Source organism: Geospiza fortis, unplaced genomic scaffold (assembly GCF_000277835.1).
Source record: "Geospiza fortis unplaced genomic scaffold, GeoFor_1.0 scaffold112, whole genome shotgun sequence".
Classification (NCBI taxonomy): Eukaryota; Metazoa; Chordata; class Aves; order Passeriformes; family Thraupidae; genus Geospiza; species Geospiza fortis.
This window is the reverse complement of record NW_005054298.1, coordinates 3,252,341-3,273,884: the sequence shown is the minus strand read 5'-3', so window position 1 is coordinate 3,273,884 and position 21,544 is coordinate 3,252,341. Positions and strand designations below refer to the sequence as shown.

General features: G+C 39.1%; 1 protein-coding gene across 1 annotated transcript in view; it reads right to left on the bottom strand.

Annotated features, from left to right (window-relative positions):
- The window catches only part of LRP1B (LDL receptor related protein 1B), a 481,313-nt gene that overhangs the window by 267,814 nt on the left and 191,955 nt on the right, over positions 1-21,544 (bottom strand). Inside the window, exons 6-7 of the mRNA XM_031057232.1 lie at positions 19,697-19,954; positions 1,204-1,366 (exon numbers count right to left, since the gene is read on the bottom strand). Of these exons, the coding sequence (XP_030913092.1) occupies positions 1,204-1,366; positions 19,697-19,954 (421 nt within the window). The remainder of the gene's footprint in view (positions 1-1,203; positions 1,367-19,696; positions 19,955-21,544) is intronic.

Genomic DNA, 21,544 nt, shown 5'->3' with positions numbered 1-21,544 from the left:
TAAAAAATGAAATCTCTCATTTTCCTGTCCCTCCTCACAAAACCAAAGGCTTGGGCACAATTCCTACATCCCTGACAGTTAAGATTAGCTAGTGACAAGCTTTGGATTCATCCAGTAAATCCAGCAAAGAATATACAAGTAAAAGCATAGAAAAAAGGCTGCTGTCAGCAAATATGAAAGCTTCAAGTTCTTTCAGATCAGAATTTGCAGAAAATCAATTTCTACATGAATTTTTATTTTTCTCTTTAAACCACTCTGCAGTCAGATCAAGTCAAGCTTACCATCTGCTGCAGAGAGAAATACAGCTCTACTCGAGATCACATTATCAAACTTCTTTGTAAACTTTACATGCAAGCTGTTCCTGTCAGAATTGAAGTCATTGTGATAATGCTTCTTAATATTCGTTCAGGCTTTAAATAAAGACTGACAAAAGTCCACATATGGATGACAAGCTGTTCTACTGTAAATATTTCTGTATTTGTTGAGAAGGGGCTTATGGCAGTTTAGGACATATTCCATCAGGGATTTTGGTCTGAACTACTTACTGACTAATAAAACCAAGGTAAAATCCTTGCTCAAAACCATTACCAAAATTTAGTTATAAATTAATTTGATCCTATTTCTACTTCTATTTAGTAATGCTTTTACATCATTATAGCTTAAAAACTGTTCCCAGCTGGTGGATGTTATAAATTGGAGGATATTTAGTACTCTGTATTTTAAGCAAGGCTTAATTCCCAACTGGCACTGAATGTAGTTATCTGTGGGACAGAAAATGGTAATTTTACCATTAGAGCTGACCCTCTAAAGAACAGTAAAATTCTTCCACTCTTTTTTGTGTAAATAAGCTCGGTACACTCATTTCCAATATCCCTGTAAATGAGGGGATACAGCATAAAAATCCTTCAAAAATTCCTTTCCCGCATCCTTTAGTTAGAGGCACAACTTACAGAAAAGCAAACACAAAAGCAAATGTTGTGACAAGTAGGGACTAAATTGTTTTCTCAGTTTGGATTCCATTTTGAGAAGTCACAAGGCACATGCTGCAATAATTATTGCAATTAACAGTTAACCATTTGCTCCAAGTTCATTACACGTTATTGCTTTAGTGTAGCAACTACGCAATAACTCAATACAGCAAAGGAAAAACAGTTATTAAAGCACTCGTGTGAAATAAGTCTTAGTGCAAAGAAAGAACCTTACCCTGCTGTTGGATCAAGAGCGATGGCCTTGGGGTTGCTCAGGTCCAGCTCGATGAGGGTCACACACACTGAGCCATTCTGGCTGCACACAAAGATCCTGTCGCTGACGTGATCCACAAAGTAAAAATTCCCCGTGATCCAGTCCATAGCTATTTGCTGCACATCTGCCAAAAAAAAAAAAGGGAAAAAAGAAAGAAAAAGGAGCTCAGGAGTACAGTTTCAATCCAAGTGACTGCTGGCTGCTCTGCCAGCAGATGCTCCACTCACTTAAAGAGCTCCAGCTGCTTTACCTCTATCACAGGGCTTCTAATAAGGAATCTAATTCTCTGTACACAAATAGGGATTGGGGAGAATTTTTTCCTTTTTAACTACAGACATCTGATTGCAACCACAGTGGTTTGAAAGATACACATTTGTTTTGAGCTCTGTTAAATATTTTTAAGTCTGTCATTGTGATTTTTTATGGTCTCCTCAGAAGCAGCTCCACTAAATGATGGTGCACCTGTGAAACAGCTGGAACACTGGTGGTACCAGGCTGCTGGGGAAGGCAGCTCTGATGGCACTCAGATTCTGGATTTGGTGTTCTAGGATGTCTGCCAGACCCTGGGGATGGTAAACTTCAAACTTCACATTTGTAAAGTTAAAAGGACTTTGTTGGTTATATTTAAAGGGGACTAAAAGCAGACCAGAAATACTTAACAGAAATAAATAAAATGTGATATGCTTTTCTAAAAGCACCTTATCTATGCATTCATTTTCATTTAAAAACCTTTTTCTTGTAGTTCTGGGGTATCTGGATGCTGCCAGATTTCTGTCAGTTGCCACAAGAAGTAGCATTGAAGTAAATTTTCTGTGATAATATAGAGACATTCACTAACAACCAAGTTTTCCTTCTCAGGACTCTGTGGCAGCTCCACAGCACCCTAACACAGCTGCTCTCTCCATTCCTTTCCTTGTAGGATCCTGGAACCACCCTCTGTAAATGCCTTATAAAATCTCAGTTTTTCCTATAAATCAGCTGACCTGCCCATACACCATCTTAGTGTTACAGTTAGCAAAAAAAACAGAGAATTGCAAAGAACATAACTTTATCAATTCTATTTAACTAAGATTTCTTTTCTTCCTCTTCTTATTGACAGTATTGTGTTGATACCACTATGTAGGACAGAATTAGTTATTCTTTAATAACAAATACTGCAATTAATAGAAAAATATATCCTGTTAAATGTTTTCAATGATCAATATCAATGATTTTTGATTTTAAAAACTTAAATATGTTTATTATATTATGGCGCTTTCAAAATAGTGCTAACATAAACTGAGATTCTGTCATGATGAGAAGCCAGATGTGATAAAATATCATTACACAGAGAAACTGTTGTTTGGGTTTTTTGTTTACTTTTAGTTTTCTGTATGTTTATAATCCTTCAGATGGGGAATTTTTAGGTTTGCTTTCCACAATCCAAAAAAAAATGTTGCCTCCATCACATCCATGCTGCACTGCAGAGTAGTAAGTAAACTTGATTGGAGAAAAATTGAATTCATTGAGTTTCTGATGATAACTCAGGGCTTATGAGCCTTGTACTTAAAACAGACATGGAAGCTCATTTATTGTCCTTCAAAGTGCAGGTAACTTCAATAAGATTTACTCAGTGAAATACCAGGAACACCAACTGTATCCACCTCAGCCACCCCATTACACAGTTCACTGCTGTCTTCTGTCTCTCCCATTCCTGCCCTTCCACTACTCATTTCCCTTTTAATTCAAAGGGAATATTGGGCCTGATAGGTCCTATTACCAAGATCTGCTGAGCCAGAATAAAGAAATGCTCCATTTAGCCCAATATCCAAACTCCAGAGAAGGCCAATGTCAGATGCACTGTGAGATATGTGAAGACTGATATATTACAGACAATAGGAAGAAAACACTTTTTTTCTCCTCCCTTTTTCCAAGCAAAATATCAGACATGCTTTTAAAAATGCCACAAGAAAACTCTGTGCCTCTGGAAATCAGTAATAGTTAAAGCATTTCCAACGTGCCTGCTTACCATTTTCTGAAGGTGGAATAAAAAAATTTATGGTTTACTGATTCAGGGACCCTTTTGAAAATTGCAGATAAGCTCCTGTGTAACAGAAGCATTTCAGAAAATATCTTTTAAATGGGACAAAAGGTACAAAAGGGATCCAATTTCAAACATTTGTAGAAAGAAAACTAGTAATTAAATTCCTGCAATGAGAGCTCTAGAAGATTGCTGTACACTAGGAAGTTGATGAAAAGGAACAAGGTTAAGTAGCAGCCTGGTGGAGGAGTTTTTCTTATTGTGTGAAGAATGTACCTATTTTGAGATAAAAGTGATACATATGTGAAAGGCACATCACACACAGGTTATTGGATTTATTAACATAACAGTACTTAGAGTTATAAAATGTTTGCTCTGTTCTTTCCATAGGTTTTTGGTAACGTATCACAAGAAATTGCACCAAACAACTTGTTTTTTTTATGGAAACCAAGAATAATTTGTTCAAGGTCATATTAGAGATAACCATTTGCATTAGGTAGTTAAAACTGAGCTCAGCATTCCAGGAAAAGTGAGACATCCAGAAGCAACACCACACCATAAACTTTGTGTCAAACAGCACTGGTAGCTGTGAACACTTCTTTATCCAAGTTCCCTGCCCAGCAGGATTTGGGAAGGCCATGGAGCTCCCAGCAGCACAGGCTATTGGAGAGGTTTAGGCTCATTCCAACTGCATTCCTTGTAAAGCTGTTCTTTCCAGGGCATGCCATCTTTCATCAGTTTTATCACAGAGTTTCCAGAACAAGCAACACATTAATTCCAAATAATTTTCTTCAGAAGAACAGACTGCCAGAGAGATGTCCTGAATCAAGGATTTAAAGAAACTGAAAGAGTTAAAAGTTCGGCTAGAATTAGTTAGGGGGGGGATAGAAACAGTTAAGAGTATAGCAAGAAGAAATAATAAGGGATAGTTAATTCTTAGCAGATGGAATAGTTAAGGCTAAGATGTAAATAATGTATTTGTCTTTACTGTGTTTAAAGAAGCAGGATGGGATGTGCATCTAATTGTGAAAAAGAAGAGGACCTGGGCCCTGAAACTTGAGCTATAGCCAAGGGGTCCAAAGCCTGCCAACAAGGCAAAAGTAAAGAAGTAAAGGTCACTTTGACCTCAGAAGATCAAACACCCATTTCAGAACCCACCGACCCATCTGAAGTGAGACTGCACAAGAGTGAAGGAACTCTGGACTCATTTAAATACATTTTAATACTAAACAGGGATAGGTGGAGTTAGGTGATGAATCTGTATTAGGTGTTTTGGGAATTATATGAATATGTAAGGCTTTTTTACATAAATAGCGCCTGTGATTCTTCGCACGTGCCTTTGGAAATTGTTCTGTTTGTGCCCGGCACTGTAGTTCACACACCACTTTTCAACTTAGTTGAAGAATTATCTCTCCATGCTTCAGTCCTGCTATGCAAAGAACACTTCCCTCCAAACCAGCCCATCACTGTCCTTAGCAATTCCTGTGGGCACAGAGCACATTTGGCATTTGTGTCTAGGAGGCACCAAGGATCTGCTCCGGGGTTTGTCTCTGCTCCTGCCCCCTGCGTTGGACACATCCACCTCCTCACCAGAGAAGTTTGTAAAGAATTGTACAGCCCCGCTCCCCCACTAAATTAAATTCTACGTGAGAAATCCCCTCAGCTGGCAGAGAATGGGTTGTGTGAATGCCATTTTATCTCCATGGTTTGGCAGCAGCTCTGCATGAGGCTGCTGTGAATGGCTCCCCAGCTATCACACGAGTTGTACCCACTGCAAACCACTGAGGAAAGGCTCTGGTTGAACTGGGGACTTTTAAAATATATATGAAACTTTTTGTACTCAGGAACTTCCTGAATTCATTTCATGCCTATTTCTGGATTCATATTTAAACCCCACTATGTGCAGATGTCTGGTCCACTCACATCTTTAAAGTAATAAATCTTTTTTTCTTTCATTTGCATGGTTTCAGAAGTCTCTAAAAAGAAACGTTTCCCCTTGAAAACACACATATTTATTCTGAGCAATCTTCTATATAGTTCTGAGGGTTTTTCCTATGTTAATAACAGTTTCCTTGGAGCATTTCTGCCAAATGTGATCATCTTTCCTTTATTACTTTCTAAAAACTAGGATTTCCTCTTAGGGACTTCATAAAGAATAGTTAAGACAGCGTATAGGTTAAATTCTGCTCTACTTAATGACATTATGTAGACTGTGGGCACAGCAAAAGTGTGTCTGGGAGTGAACTTTTCCTATGTCTTTTAAACACTCAGACATTATTAGACCTTTAGAGAAAATAATAATTTCATATAAGAGTGGCTAAATCTTCAAAGGGTTCTAGAAATATATGTCTTATGGCCAATCCGTAGTTTATGGAAATCAGAGAAAAACAGAATGGCTCTCTTCTTTTACTTTGATTTTCCAACATATATCTTGTATGAATTATTACATTTATTTCCATTTAAAATCAAGACTAGTACAAGACTTCAGATTTTCAGCAAAAGAAAGGCAAAAGCAATGACATATTCTTGTATTTCTGTTACTGCTGTAACCAAGGATTCTGCCTATGCACTATCTGTTAAACTCAGTATTATATTAACAGATTTCATTTTTTCCCAGATATAGAAACAAAAATAGCAAGATTTTTCCTGTTAAAAGCTTCAGTATAAGCATTCCTTGGTTTTAATGTAAGAACTGATCTGAGGAAACTACTCAGGGGAATTCTGGAATTGTTGGACTGTTTTTGAGAAACTCCTGAGTGAACTGGGGAATATTTTGGATTAAATGTAATTAAAATTTGAAATATTCCTTGAACTCTCCATAAGCTTCCTGTCAATGATAAAAGACATAGACTTAGGTTCTATTGCCTTTTATAGTCAATTTTTCTTTAGTCTGGACATTACTGCAATGAAAACTCCCTCATATATGCAGATATAAACCAGTATTGAGTTCATATTTAGATTTTCCCCATATTAATATATATTTTAAATATATATTTGAAAGTACTTAAACAATCTTTGTTTTTCACATGGAAAAGTTGGGTTGTTTTCTAGGTTTTTGTGTGTTTTTGTTTTTAATTTTTTTGTTGTTTTTCTTTTCTTTTGCAAAAATTTATCATAAAGGAAGAATTATTTTGATTATTTTAAATTACTAATTTTTCTTCTATAACTAATTTTTCTTCTATATATGTCCTTTATGAATGCAATGTCCAAATTGGCATGGCCAGACTTTGTTTAATTTATTATCTAATTAGAAAGAAAAAAAAAGAGATAAAATTATATATTTATCAGGGAAGAAACAAACTTTATTGCAAAGACAAGCAGAAAGTCACTTGGGAATACTTTTTGCCTCCACTGAGTAAAAAGCCAAGTTTGGAACAAGACAAGGAATACCAAGTCTTCTTTTTTTTTTTTCTCCAATAGCCAGTGATGGTGAGAGCAGGTAAGAAGTGTTAAAACACATAAAGGACAAGCTGTGAAACCCTGCAGCATCACTGCCTTTGCTGTGCCGCTCTTTTGACAGTAATGCTCCTAATTAGCAGCCCAGACAGCCTTGTACTGACACTGTGCCTTGGGAAAGGGAAGCTGGAATGGATTTTCTCTGTGCCTCTTCTACTACCAAGAATTTGCCATAATTCTGTCTGCAATGCCACTTATGAATATGATTTTTATCAAAGATGTCACCATTCAATAAGTCAGACACACTGGTGTCTCAACTTTTAACAGCCATGTCCGGAGTGATTATTACATAAGTTGAGAAATGAAAAATCAAGTGAAAAATATCCATCCATCTTTTTCAAACTACTCATCCTCAAATATCTGATTCCTCTGAATTAAATCAGCCTTTGAGGATACTCTTTGTGAGAAGCACAATGAAGAACCTAAAATATACTCAGTTTAAATAAGCACTTTAAAGCATCTAGACTTCAAGTTCCTCAAAAGAAGAGAAAGCTTTTCCTTTTCTTTGTGGAGTAAAAGCATTTCAATTTCAATCAATTTGGTTACTGACAAAAATATTGTTGGCCTTCTTTCAACCCTGGAGCATAATATACTGCATTAAAAACCTATAAATGTGAGCACGGAGACAATAGCACTTTCTCCAAGCTAAATAATTTTCAAAAATATAAGAATAATCTAAATATTATGAATACTTAATGAAAGCATCCTGATGGCTCAGAAACACACAAAGTCTCTCAGAGACGTGGTTGATTCAGGTGCTCTGAGATGCAGGCATTCAGCTTCCCAGCAGGTACAGAAAAGAAAAATTCTGGGCATTTGGTGAGGAACTGGAACAGGCTGTGGCTGGAAGTGGTTGTGGCCCATCCCTGGAAGTGTCCAAGGCCAGGCTGGATGGGGCTTGGAACAACCTGGGATAGTGGGAGGGGTCCCTGCCCTTGATAGGGGACTGAGATCATCTTAGAGGTCACTTTGAACCCAAACCATTCTGTGATTCCACGATTCTACATTGGCTGAGGTGGAATATTGAGCAGTTACTGAGAGAGAAACGTGAAAATGTGGCTTTAATAAACTTCCTTCTTCCACTGGGGATCCAAAAAACCAATATTAACAACAATGATGACAACAACAATCATCCTCCTCTAACAAATTCCTTCACACAGCACTCAGTGGAAATGTGATGATGCCCCAGAGGAATTTTACAGTAGGGTAGCAAAATCTGGCCCTAAATTCTTAAGCATTTTTAAGCATATTTCTTCTTTTATTTTGTTATAGAATGATTCTATCAGGAAATGCATTGAGCTTCTGGAATGAGTAAGATGAATGGAATTTCTGTTCTTGGGCCCTGCATCACAGGGACATCCAATGGGCTAAAGGAGCAAGGAGAAAGTGTGAAACAATTAAATAAGGGCCTTGTGAGTGGCCCTATCTTTTAATCCTGACTGTGAAGATTTTTTACAGAGGGTGAATTTTCTGACATCAATCTCATGTCAGAAATAAGTAAGAATGGCTGAAAACCATAACATTCCTAATTTCTGCATTGCTGAGTCTCAAACACATTGCCCAGTGATTGCAAACCTGTAATGGGGTCCCAGTGGCCCGTGTACATGCTGAACAATAAAGACAGATTTATAGAGGTACATAGCTATAACAGCCTTATTTTTTTTCTTTTTAGCTGCACATTCAACAGCTTCTTATAAATCTAGTGAGACTGTAAATCAAACCCAGTTATTTACTTCAGAGCAGTTAAGTCACCCACTGTTAAAATTAAAGCATAATTCAGCTGCAACAGGCATCCCATCAGGCACGTGGCCTCGGAGAGCTGCTGTGGGGACACGGCCTGGCTGCTCCAGGCTGTGACATTCCCTTCCTCCAACCACCTCCCACCTCCCTAGGACTGCCCCCTGCATGGGCTATGGACCCCATAAATCATCATCACACAACAATAAAGCCACTTAAAACGTTTTTTTTCCACAGACAGGCTAAGCAGCGGATGATTGCAATGCAAAGGGATGTCAATAAATAGATGGAGTTGCTTTCGCAATGCAAAGTATTCAATGGAAATGATTTCCAGAGGAAGTTTGAACAGTTTAACACCAGAGGAAAGCAACAGTGCTTCAAGAAATGCTTTTTGGGGAATAATTGAGGAGTGAATTATGCCTCACAACACTTAAAAAATGGGTTAGGCAACCCAGGAAAGGAAACTCACTCTGCACTTTTTTTTGTAGAAGGCAACATTTGTCAGAGAACTCTCATTCACAGGATCCAGATGTGCTGCAGGTTCTTGCAGGTACCATGCAGGCCACAATTTTTTAGGATAATTTCATCTGCTGCCCACTCTAGTTGCTGTTAGCAATAAATGGTCTATACAATATTTAATGCAGGACATGCCATGCCCCACTGGTGTAAACCATTCCTAAAGGACATTAGTACACTCAGTTTTAATCAGAAGCTAATACTGATAATAGAGTATTTAATTTTGTTATACAGACACATTCACATTGGGCACAACAGTCTTTGTCTTCATCTCAAACCACAAAAAACACCAACCAACCAAAACAAAACAAAACAAAAACAACCCAACCAAACAAAAAAAAAAAAAACACCAACCAAAAATACCCAACTTTATTGCTAAAATAAATAGAACTTGCTTTTAATATAATTAAAATCTGCATACGGAGTCCATTTCAAATCCAGCTTGAGAACTACAACTTAGACAATCTAAACATATTCTAAATATTAAAAAATATTAGACTATTACTAACTGCACAGTTAGTAAACATACACCTCATTTCTTCACACAGTATTTTGGAAATAAAATCCTATCATGTACTTTACTAGATAAAAAGCCTCTTTTTTAGGGTTGCTAAGGAAAGAAAAAAATTCTTGTTTTATTAAGGACATTCAGTTTTTTTCTTCATCTTTTCCTTTCCCCCTAGCAGAGGGATCATCCCACCATCAGCAGGCTGGCACTCCTGCAAGACTCTGAAACCACTGCTCAGCACCTACAAAAGTCATCTGAGAAAAACAAACAAATAAAACCCTTCCTGCCTACCAATGCTGCCAACAGACAATAATAAATGTATCCCATGTAAACATTACCTCATCCTCCCTTTCTCCCTCTCTGTCCTTTTCTTTTTCTCACCCATTTATTACATATTTTCAGTATAAGAATAGTAACCTTTGAGGAGAAGACTGTTATTCATTATATGTGACCTCACCAACAAGACAGACAACTGCCCAGACTTAAAATATTGACATTGTTACTGCACTTAAAAATAATTTAAAAAATCATTGTGAACTTAATTCCAGTAATATAAGAAATAAAAATAAAATATGGCTTTAGATTTATACATAAATTATTTTTCTATCCATTTTTAACCAGACATTGGGCCACTGCTTTTTTTGTTGTTGCTTATTTATTTCTCTCATCACCCCAATAGTGCTGTTATTGGTTTACCTGAGCATTATCTTAAACCAGAATGGCACCATAGATCCCATTAAAAGTCTCATAAATCACTCACACAGCCTGTGCTTCCAGAAATATGACTCCAACTCAATGTGCTTGTATGTCAGAGCCTGACCTTTGCTTTCAGAAGGCTTCCAGCCCTTCCCAAAACTGCCCACCCCAGGAAGATGTGAGCCTGTAATCCCAACTCTTCACAACCCCTGAAGCTCCAGGCACCTTGTGCCAACCTCTCCCACCTTGTGCATCCCCCAGCATTTCAGGTTTTAAACCTCACAGTGTTTGTTATTCTCTGTTATTCACAGAATGACCAGGTTGGAAGAGACCTCCAAGATCATCGAGTCCAACCCAGCCCCAGCACCTCAACCAAACCCCGGCACCCAATGCCACATCCAATCTTTTTTAAACACACCCAGGGATGGTGACTCCACCAGTTCCTTGAGAACTTTCCATAAAAGACTTTCCTAATATCCAACCTATATTTCCTTTGACATATTCTACATTTAGAGGGGAAAAGACAAAACACAGCATATTCCCTTTCTTCCTACATCACTGCTCCTTTCGTGTAAACAGTAGAAACAAATTGTCCCAACCCATGCAAAGTGCAGAGGAGAGACACAAATCTGCACTGCACCATCCTCCAGGTCCCCTTGGATTCCTCCTAGCAATAATTTATCTACCCATGAAAGTTTTGCCTACCCTGATGTGAGCTCAGTTTTTAATAGTTGAGTGAAGCATGTTTCTAAAACTGTCAATTTGCACGCTACTAATGTTCTGTTTGGGAATAGAATTTGGGAACATTTGGGATCCCTCTGCGCTGAGGGATCCCAAAGGCAGCACAGGCCATGGTGTGACACTGAGGGGAGCAGGGGCTCCACTGTTTAAAACAAATCTGAATTCTGCAACCACTTGTACAGACTCAGTGACAAAACAATATCACCTCTGAAGAGCCTTAAAAGGAAAGTACATATTTTCAGTATATGTACAGGGAAAGGCACTAATATTTTATAACACATTATACTTATGTTCTTATATAGCAATAGAAAAAAACTCCCCAAAGTCAAAAAGTGTGATAATGCATTTAAGTTAAAGAGCAATAAATGACATTCAAGACAAGGCCAAAATTACCAAAAAGAGCAGGATGCCCTGAACTGTTAATTGTGGCACAGACTCCTCAGTCAGCTCATTATTTTTGCTTACACAGTGTGACAGAAATGTTATGGAATTACACATGCACAGAGAACCCAAACTTTGTCCCCAGCTCAGAACTGTCACAGTGAATGCCTCGCCCAGCACACAGAGTGGCAGCTGCTGGGTGACATGCTGATAACACTCAGGACATCAATTTTGTGCAAGCAAACTGACCCTTTGCAGATCCTGTCCTTATCATTTCATTGCTTACAGTGATTCCAACACTTTCTTTTTTTCCAGAACAAAGAAAATCAGATTTTGCCTTTGCCTTTAGCAAAAGTGATCTACTTCAGACAGAGCATTTGTTGCATGAAATTGGTCATTTTTTGAAACATGCTTCACTCAATTATTAAAAATGTGCAAGAAAAACCAGGATTTTATTATATTGAACTCAACTGACAAATAGTGAAAAGGATAAACTTTGATGTTACATTTTATTTATTGCATGATGCATTTCAAGTTCTACTCCAGAGCTGAAGCCACAAGAAAGTTCAAAATAAATTTGTTTCATTCCAAGTAATAACCCACAATTTTAGGTATTGAGAACAAAACCAATATTTCCACAATCTGGAGATATGAGTCATTGAGCCAGCCATTGTTCTGCCAGTCAAAGGAGTTAAAAACTGAAGAAAGCAATCCTATATTAAATCCCTACAATCAGACAGTGGTTTTAATTTGTCATGTCCATCACAACCTAAATAATAATCACAACTTTGCAAAAGATGCAATTCATCTTTTTGTAAGGGCTCCTGATAAAGTGATAAGGAAAGAACAAATCCTTTATTTATTCTGACACACACAAACTTTTTGGTGTGTCTCTGCCACAGACTCCAGTCCAGCACAGAAACCCCCAGGCTGCTGTGAGTACAGAAAGCAGATTAGGCTGGAGCTTAAGGTGCTGTAGCAGCTGATTTTAATTTCATCACATGTGTAGCTGCTCTTTCAGATTTATTTCCATTAATGCAGTTATTCATTGCTATTCCTTTCTGAAAGACAGAAGGCCTTTCTGCTCTCTATTTATCCTTTTCCCTGCAGCAGAACAAAGCATCAGATCAAAACCTGAGTTTCAAAACAGCAATTTCCAGAGGCCACAACTTTGATCAGGAGTTGCATATTTGTGATATTAGTCTATGAATCTTTTCATTGCATAAGACATACAAACAGATCTTTATATCTTTTTTCTTTTCCCTTTTCCTGCTGCTTCCCCAAGATTTGCAGCAGGTGGATTGTGTGGTTCAGCTGTGCCATCCCCCGTGGGTCGCTTCCCTGCAGACTCAGATCTCTGTGTAGCACAGAGAATTCCTAGCCCTGCTCAGGATCATTGCTAACAAAATACTGTTCCCTCATGGCTTAAGCTACTGATAAATCCCTCTCTGGGATGGACTTTGGTCTGCAATTGCTCAAGTGCTTCTTTTTTTATATGTGAACATGGATCCAGTTATGATGTTGGATGTAAACAAACCGTATTTTGGAGATTATAGTTTTTATGTCCCCTTTGTTCCTATAAAGGCAAAAGTACTTTGAAAGCAGACACAGACTTTTTAAAGTTTCCTGCAATGTTGGTCTGTGCCTCAGGAAAAACCTTTAGGAGGCAGAAGAACTCATTTAATGACACAATCCAAAGTGCATGATGAAAAAGATAAAAAGCCCAAAACCAAGAATTCTTGACTTCTTGACTTGACTTTAGTAGTGTGTTTTAGGTTTTTAATGAAGTCTGAATTAAATATTTGCATTCATAAATAAATATCTGTATGGAAAATTTGCTGTCAATTAGTCTAAATGAAGCAAACTTGGTTAGCAATGTATGTGAGTTGCATTTACAAAGATATTTTACCACTCAAGAAGACAACCACTGGCTAAATCATAAGAGATATGAAATTTATAGAGACAATAATAAAGTGCCGGTAGAAAGCAAAAAAAAAGTTATGCATATGCAATTAGCACATTGAAATATCCTGAAATATTAATCATTTCTTTTATTGCCGTTAAGAAACTTTCCAAGAGTGCATTTGAAGGCTCAAGTCCATAAACAACTTTACTGAAATGGGCAGCTTAAAAGTGTTTGTCTCTTATTTATCTCCTATATCTCTTCTCATTGGAAGAAAGGCAGAAGACAAGCTCCTGGGAATACTGAGGAAATGTGGGATAATTCCAAGAACAGTTCCAGTGGCTACCAAGTAAAGAACAAAATGAAGCCAACATGGTGCTTGTGGTTGTCAAGTTTTATGGAAAAATGTGAGTCTAATCCCATAAAACATGCAATAATTAACGACATATTTCAGGAAAAATAAATGACTTGTGAATATGGTTTTTGTACTTCACGACTGTTGTATATGAAGAAATAAGTGCTTTTGTGAAATACTCATTACAAAACTGTGATTTACATTAGCAGAAACCTAGTTATCTACACATTCCATCTCTATAGCCCCCGCAATTGTTTTATTCCACCTTAAAAACCTTGTTAACAAAATCAAAATGCTACTGTTTTACAAGCAGCATAATAATTCAATTTGACAGAGACAAAGAGTCCCTCAGAATTCTGACTGATAAAGATAAATTTACGTGGCGACTGCTACTTTGACAAAAAAGTCCTTTTTTCTTTACAAAACCCTTCTGCTGCTGTGGGAGTTTGCTTGCTTGCTCTTGTATTTCCTCCCTGGTGCAAGAGCTTTTCTGCCAGGGATGGGTTGGGTTGTAAGGAAGACATAAAAAGATCCACTCATGTCCCACTTTAGGACAACAACAAATCTGGAATTAAGAAGAAAGTCCAAAAATGGTGAGCTAAGAAATTGATAAAGCGGGGAAAAGGGAATATGACAATTCAGCAGTGATAATTTCTGTCTCTTGGCAGAGGGAACATTCAGGAGACTGATCCAGGCAGAGCCTAGGAGTTTAGAGAAGGGGAAAAATACAAGACAAAACAAAAGCGATCAAAAATTTGCACTGAGAAATGCCATTGAGATAAGGCTTTTTATTTCCTGTACTCAGTCTGAGATGAAACTGTCCAGGACACAATTACTGAAGAGTAAAAAAAGAAGAACAGATATATCAGGCCAGCTTTGCTAGGAACAGAAGACAGACACAGGATTTTTACCAATGTCAATGCAAGATCAATTGTGGAAGCTGGATGTGTAACAAAGCTTAAAAAATAGTAACATCACATCTCTGAACAACTAAAAAATCCATTTGTGGCAATTAACAGTCAGTTAATAAGTAGCTCTGGTGTCAAAAAGGATTAAGTGCAGATAATCTCTAGCTTTGGAGGGAAATGCCACCAAGTCAGGCTCTCTGCCATGGGAGCTGGTGCCTCAAAGTGACACAACACAATGTTGTGGTGACAATACTCAAACCAGTAGAGCAATTCCCAAGCCAGATGGAGAAATCTGTACCTAAAAGATGCAGCAAAACAGACAGATCCTTCACAAATAATATTTGGAACCCCCTAAGAGAAGAAAGGCCCTCTTAGGGTTTCAGCTATACAGATTATATGTTAACTTCTGTAGTACAAACACCATTGAGAATTGAGGTATAAACCTGATTATATGACTATTATTCATTAGAAAGGATAATCAATTTGCAGTAAACACCACAAAGGATGATGCCCAAGTGATTGTGCTTGCTGGAGCAGAAAGTTTGAATGAAGAGATGACCTACCCATATCCTTCCACTAACCCTGATAACCATCAAAAAGGCTGTGCAGAACCAAAAATCAGCAAAGACAAGGAGCTAAAGAGAGGAGCACAGTGATCAAAGGAACTTTCTGTACAGGCCTAAGTCTCTAAAGGAGTCTTGGCATTACAGGGGACAGAAAAACTTTCTGAAAAAGGACAATTATCAGATAGCACCATTTCCTGCACTAAATGAAAGCCCATACTGTGCCTGGAAAGCACCTTGTCGAGGCTGTATCAAATCCTGGCTCAAAAGTTCTGTAAGTTCAGGGACACCAGAATGAGGAATAAAACAGTTGCAAAGAAAGTATTTCCCATATAATGGAATGTGAACATAAAAAAAAAAAAATGAGCTTAAAATATTGAAAGCACAAGGAAATTAAAACAAAATGTAAACAGGGAAACACAAAAATCCCAACAGACACTGAGAATACATGAGGAAGACTCAGGAAAGATGTACAGGACAGAGATGGACCAAGGATGGCCCAAGGGGATCAATCCTGGTTTCCTGTGGAGCATCACCAAGTTCCAGAGCAACAGCCTGTGCTGGAACCTGTGTGAGACAGCATTCATGAGCCACCTGGGAGAGGACATCAATAACAAGGTGATGAGGCCCAATAAACATGGCATTTCCAGAACAGCAAAGAGGATGGTCTGTTTAGAAGAACTGCAGGACCTTAGGAGACTGACTGGCTGGACAGTGAAAGGAGATGGGAAATCATAGCTGAATAAACAGTGAATGAGAAAATTTTCCTAGTTTTGTATATTTACTCTTGGCTCTGTCTAGAGCACCTAAGAAGAAGATGTTGACAATATTAAAAAAAAATTAAAAACCTAAAGCCAAAAAGCAAGAAAGGCCACCTTTGGACAAAGTTAGAAAGTCCATAATCCCAAAACCAGCATTTGACCAGTCTTGTCAGAAATGCAAGGACGGCAATGCAAGATCAGCCAGAGCTTGAGAAGTCCACACTCAGGAAAATTACTCTGTGAAACTCTCTTAGGACACCCTTCTCACCTCCAGTTTGGGCCCCATGACCAATTCAGGTGCTCTGAACACTACTAAGGAGCCATGTGAGGTTTAAATCACCTTTGACATGAAACGTTCTTCTTTCTGTGCATCCTCAAGGCACATGGGCTGTCTGTCACAGGAGGAAGAGCAAACCCACATCCTACAACTGTGTGACAGCTCTTAGAGCCTGTCTGGAGCCAAGTTTGGGGCAGACTATGTAGGAATAAACACTTTCCCCCAGATCTTCACAGTTTTGCTCCTGCAGAGTAAGCCAAACTTTGCTCTGCTTTGCCATGAATATTCATGGCAATTCACAGGAATTTCTGACAGGAACACCATCTCCTCCAGTGCTTGGGGTTTCCTTCAGTCACTGAGCCTCATCAATGCCAAGGGAAATTACTGCAGCTACTCTGAACACAGCAGTGGTTATGGATAATCATTGCTGAGAAGTGGTTTAGCTCGGGAGGTGGAGGAGCCATTAGGGGGACCAAAATCAGGGAAGGAAACCGTAATGTACCCAAACAGACACTCCTGGCTCGTGGTCAGATTCCCTGGGCTCACTCTCTGATGTTCTTCACTCACATCCAAAAAGTGAGAGATCCAAAAAGCCAGCCTGGATTGTGCCCAGAAGGTCAGGTACAAGGTTTGGGTCCCACAAGCAGAGAGGCAAATCCCTCTCCCTCCAGAGACTCCAGCCCCTCCAAACCCACCCCCTGCTCCCAACCTTGGCAGGTAAAAACTGAATTAGTACAGAAGAAACAAGATGTTTCTCTTAATCCAGAGCAGTCCTGTCCAAACACAGCTGCCAAGAGAAAAGCCTGAGCCCCTTCCCAGGTGAGGTGTGATCAGCTGTGGGCACAAAGCACAGGTGGCAAAGCTGAACACAGGCACTGCAGCACTGCTTGTGGTGTGCTGAGATAACTGAGTGCCAAGAAAAGCTGAATCAAACATCAGCCAAGCAGAAAATATCATGCATCATCATTGAAGCATCATCCCAGAAGAGATTTTGGTATATTCTGCAGAAGAATAGCAGCTAAAACCCAGGTTGTGCTGCCTGGCGCTGGTTTGTAGAGCATGAAAGGTGCTTGCAATGATGAAGACACAAAATGCCTCCTAAAATGAGGAAGAAGGAGATTCTTGCATCCAGAGGATGCTGCTCTGGCCACCTCTCAGCTCCCACACACCAAAGCATTAATGTAAGACTGCACATCATGGCTTTGAAAGGGCAGAAAATTGGGAGATTTTCCACATTCATACCATTAGAAAGAATTTTTGTTAGTTTGGGCCTAGTGATATCAGTTTAAATAAATGATTGTTGCCGAAAGTCTCACTGTACTCACTGCAGTGGGCTGTGAGGTGTCAAGGAGCACCTCTGTTACTAGGGACAGAGGTTGTTCAAGCCTCCCTTACAGGAGAATCACCTCTGAAATTTGGCTCCAGTACTGTCTGCATAAATCTTTCCCAAGAAGAAAATATCCAGCTTCTCTTCCAAAAACTTCTTGGTCTTAAAAAGACAAAAGGTGAAACAGCGTGACAATGCCTGGCCTTGGCTGAGACCAAAATGCCTGTGCTGATACTGCTGTGCCTGCAGAAAGCTGTCTTTATGTGAGGGGATAAAACTACTAAACAAGCCCTGAGATAATAAATATTTTCAGAGTGAAATTAGCCTAATTACTAAGCATGAGGGGGCATCTCTGGAGCTGCACCCTGTTCTCCAGAGCAAAAAACAGCCAAGGGCAGGCTCAGCCTCTCCTCAGCCTTTCCCCTTCTGCAGAGTGAGGCACAGACCAAGTTCCCCAGTGCTTCAAAGGATCTGATTCCATCCATCTGGGACTCATCCTCTCCAAAGTGAAGTCACATTGGACTCGTCTGAGGGTGAATGATAGGAAATTACAGTCCTCTAGTTTCTTTCCTTTGTGAATCCAAAGCTCATGTTCAGTACCTGGAGCTGGTGCTGTATGACCCATCATGAAAACGAAGTCATTTTCATAGTCCCTGCTTTCCTAGATGGAGACTTTCATCTTTAAAGATGATCTGTATTCTTTGTTCCTAACTACAAGACTTACTTGCCTTCACTGAAGAAAACACTTTGAATAAATCTACTTCAAGCAGTCCCAATCACTTTGTATAGCTGACTTTTCTAGCACTTTTTGTGTCAAATGCAGATTTTTTTTTCCACTAACAAAATGATTAGAAGATTGGAATAAAAAAGATAAATTCCACAAACACTGCTAAGAAAGCCTTTTATGATTTTTCTTTCCCCTAGTACTTTTAGGAATAACCAATTTCACACAAACACAAAAGAAAGCTTCCTATGAAGAACAGAATGTACAATTTTATGTGAATCATCACCCCATGGCCCTGACCATTTATTTGGCTTGAGCTGGCAGAGAATGCAATTACACTCGAAAACATTTTCCTTGACAGAGTAACAAAATTAATTTCCCTCATCAGGTGTTGTGCTGTATGATGAAGAGAAACAGCAGAAATAACCTGACAGGTAACAGAAGGTGGAGCGAAGAAAAAGGAGAATTTAAAATTAAAACTCAATTTTGCAGCAGCCACAAGATTATCTGACAAATATACCAGGCAGAGCAACATGAGATCCCTGCCATGTCCTGGCAGGAATAACTCCAGGGGTGTCTAGAAGCTCCTAATTAGGTGAACAAAAGCAAGTTTCATGCTGTTTCTTCCTCTGAGGAGACATGCCCAGACCATGGGGATTGATGCAGCTCCACTGAGCAACACAACAGAAGTGTCTGTGGATGTGTGTGCTTGGGAAAAACACTCCCACAGCTGCATCTGTGAGAGTGTGTCAGTCAGAGCTCCCAGCAAAGTTGTTTTATTGAAGTCCCTAAGCACTACTTCCCAAATCAAAATCAAAGAAAAAGTCAAAGCAAGTCTCTACAGTCAGTTCATGTCCAAGGGAATTATTATTCTTCATCTAAATAAGACTGAATGATTACCATGAAGTTTGAGAAGAATATTAGATACCACAAGCTGGTGTGTGCCGGCACTATGAAAAATGAGCAGCTCATTAATTCCAGCACTGTGTTCATTTCAAACCCATCCCAGGGCCTTGATTTTGCAAACAGATGCAGCGCTGCAGGTCTGGCCAGCACATGACCAGAAATTCCCTGGACATGCAGGGAACAGAGGGACAGGAACACAGGGTGGAAGGCTGAGGTCCACTCTGGTGGTGCAGACATCACGACAGGACACACACACAGAGTTCAAAACAAAGCACATTTTGCCCAGGACTGTGGTTAAAGTAAGTTGTAACATTAAGTTCTTGGTCTGCTGCCTGGGATGTGAGCTGCTGGCATCTTCCCATTGTCATAACCATGTAATGGGACTGATGTTGGAAAATAAAACAACTCAAGGCACGTTCCTCACAGTCCCATCCCGTTTGTGATTTGTACAGAGACCCCAGCCAGCAACAGTCTATAAAACCACACATCTTAAAAACCTTTGCATAGACACAAACACTGGGAGCTCAGGCTGAATATATGAGTTAAAAACCCTAAAATCACTTCAGTGTGAGCTGCAATATTTAATGCCTCAAGATTGTTTAATTCCAAGCCCAAAAACACTTCTGCAGGTCCCCTTCTGCCAGGACAGACACCACTGCTGTGCCAAATACTCACTGTGAAGGTTCTGGGCGATGCTCACTGTCCACTCCTCTGGAAAGGTGCCAGCTGGGGAGATCTTGGAGCACTTGAGCTGACTGGAGAGGTCTCGGGACTCCAGCCAGCACAGGGTGTCCTCTCTGTAGCTGTAGTCCAGTGTCACCACTGCAGATCCCTTCCCAGGGCTCCAGGAAAACACCCTGCTGCCATTCAGGTACAAAACCTCCATTGTCTCAGGGCTTGCAACCAGAAGAAGAGGAGGTCGATCAGCAGGCTCTGAAAACAAAGTGAGGAGAGTTTAAAGGATTAACAGGCTGTGTATTTCATTTTTATCTTTTTGGTTTTAATGTAGTTTTTAATGTTCTTACCTGCTTGTTTTAAGATATGTAATAAATTGGTTTTGTTTTTATTTTCATAACTATCATATATTCCCAATTATTAGTCTATTTTTTCCTGCTGTTCAAATGGTTCACATCATTAAAGAAAATGAATTACCCCAGCCTCACAGACTCTGTTTAATTCCAAGTATCATTATTGCAACATTTTTCATGCCTAAGTCATAAAATGAAATACAACTTATGCAAATTATTTCTATCCAGATTACTGGAATTTCAAAAAGAATTAAGGCCAGAAAAACCTGCAGAACTCATGAGGACACATGAAATTGTAAGATGCTTTTCATATAAGAGTCTGTAAAATAGGACAAAACCTGAGGAGTGGATGCCACTGAAAGAAGTTATAACCAATCTGTCAATAAATCCAGTGCAGTGAAAACTTTAAGCAAAGAAACTCTGAAATTTAGGCACATGTGAAAAAAAAATTGTGTTACCACATCAGGAGCTCTCACCCCAATGTAATCTGCTTGTTTTCAAAGGAATGCATCAATGTTTGAACACTGCATTGACATGCAGCACTTCCAATCAACATTCCACATAATGGAGTTCTCAATTTTCCCTAAGCAGTTCCAGATGTCTAAATGGTGGAAAAAATGGCATAAATAAAAGGATTTGACAAATGGTACTTCATCAGCAGGTCTGAATAAAGAGAAAAGAATATTTCAGTGAGTACAGTGCTCAGTGGTCTCACACAAAGCCACAGCAACAGGTGTTCTGTTCTTTGGTAATATCTGCTTTTATTTAAGCATCTTGTTCTAGTTATTTATTTTATAATGTAAAAAACCTTATTTCTATAAAGTTTCAGTGCATATTCTTTCTACAGTGGATTTAATTTACTCCTTATTTATTTATTCTCATTCCATAAAGTATATTCTGTCTTGTTACACATCTTGTCCCTCTCCAGTGAATCCCACATGAACATTTGTAAATCCACACTTCTGCAGTGTTACTTTGGAACTTACAGCCTGTCCTCATCATGCCCACATTCCCTTCCACCCATCAGATCAGATCCAAGCACTATTTCCTCTTTGAATTTCAGAAGATATCCAAGAACTGCAGGGATTGAATTTCTTTGCAAAACAATCCCTTGAGGTGAAAGCCACGAGTGAAGCTCTTGAGTCTTGTTTGTTTTTCCCTTTCCAAAAGATAAAGTAGTGGAGGGGAGGGGGAAATTCTCACTAAGTAATTTTTTGTTTGAAATCTGCCAGGTAGGTCCCTTTGCAGTCAGTGCCTGTGAATCTCTCTTTCCCCTTGTTCTTAGCAACTTTTGCTACCCTTGAGGAAAGGCAGATTTAGGAACTTCTGTCCCTAGCACCCACTCACCCCAGACTGGTACAAAAGGAGAGTTTCCATGTGCATCCTGCTGAGTCTGGGGATTTATTTTCACATCCAATGGCTCTGTGCTCAGCTTCTCTCTCCCCACAAAATAACACCACTGCCTACTTCTGGATTCAATCACTCTTTCTCCAGC